Genomic DNA, 933 nt, shown 5'->3' on the forward strand with positions numbered 1-933 from the left:
GGATGGCCCATTGCTGGCTGAGGAACATGTCAGAGTTTTCCGCGAAATCGAATTGGCTGTCTCATCACTGAAGAGTTTTCCAAGGCCTGTTGTTTCAGAAGTGGATGGTCAGTCTTGGGAAGAGCCATCATGCTGTGACAGAAGACTGGATGGACTGACTGTGACTACAACACAGGGTGTGACCACGGGAGAACGTAAGAAGGATGCAGGGTGGGGCTAGGTTCAGATCTGTCGTTCACAGGGTCACTGAGTGGTGGTCAATTTTCAGCACCTGACAACATCAACACCTTCATCACAGAAGTGGACACCTTGATGTCAGGTTCATGCGGATGTCTTAGGAAGTCTACATCTGAGAAAAAGGGAAGCCACAACCTTGTGTCGGGCATACTCTTGAAGGGCAGGGCCAGGAAAAAGGACAACAGCTGAAAATGAGAGTCCATAAAACTGTCTTTGGAAAAACCCAACAACAAAAACTGTCCATGCATTCGTAACCCTCCGCCTCGGCTGCAAAATATCAATACAGTCCTCACTTCTGTTTTTCAAATCTCAATGCCAGCTGTGGCATCGGCAGATGTAACTACAAAACAACACAGATTGGAAGTATCAAGTCAGTTTATATCTTTAGAATGGCTTTGTATAATCACTAATTTCTACGAAACACTAGTAAGGAAAATGGATTAAGTCCTCTCTAACAGTTAAAAAATATTCTTAAATAAGAAAGAAGGAAAATAATGTGTAATGTATTTCCACTACCTAACACATTATAATGACCAAAATGGATGTCAGAAGAAACTCTGAAGATTGCACTGGAACGTAGAGAAGCCAAAGCACAAGGAAGAATCCAAGACACTAAAGAGCTGAACAGAAGATTCCAAAAGGCAGCACGGAATGACAAAGCAAAATATTACAATGAAATGTGTGAGGAGCTAGAGT

At 42.7% G+C, this 933-nt stretch overlaps 1 protein-coding gene across 1 annotated transcript in view; it reads right to left on the reverse strand.

Annotated features, from left to right (window-relative positions):
• Nucleotides 1-257: 257 nt before the first annotated feature.
• Nucleotides 258-933, reverse strand: part of LOC102869937 (zinc finger protein 14-like) — a 7316-nt gene continuing 6640 nt past the window's right edge. Inside the window, exon 5 of the mRNA XM_006897970.1 lies at nt 258-349. Coding sequence (XP_006898032.1) covers nt 258-349 — 92 coding nt within the window. The remainder of the gene's footprint in view (nt 350-933) is intronic.

Source organism: Elephantulus edwardii, unplaced genomic scaffold (genome assembly GCF_000299155.1).
Source record: "Elephantulus edwardii isolate Elephantulus edwardi_28Jun2011 unplaced genomic scaffold, EleEdw1.0 scaffold00217, whole genome shotgun sequence".
Classification (NCBI taxonomy): domain Eukaryota; kingdom Metazoa; phylum Chordata; class Mammalia; order Macroscelidea; family Macroscelididae; genus Elephantulus; species Elephantulus edwardii.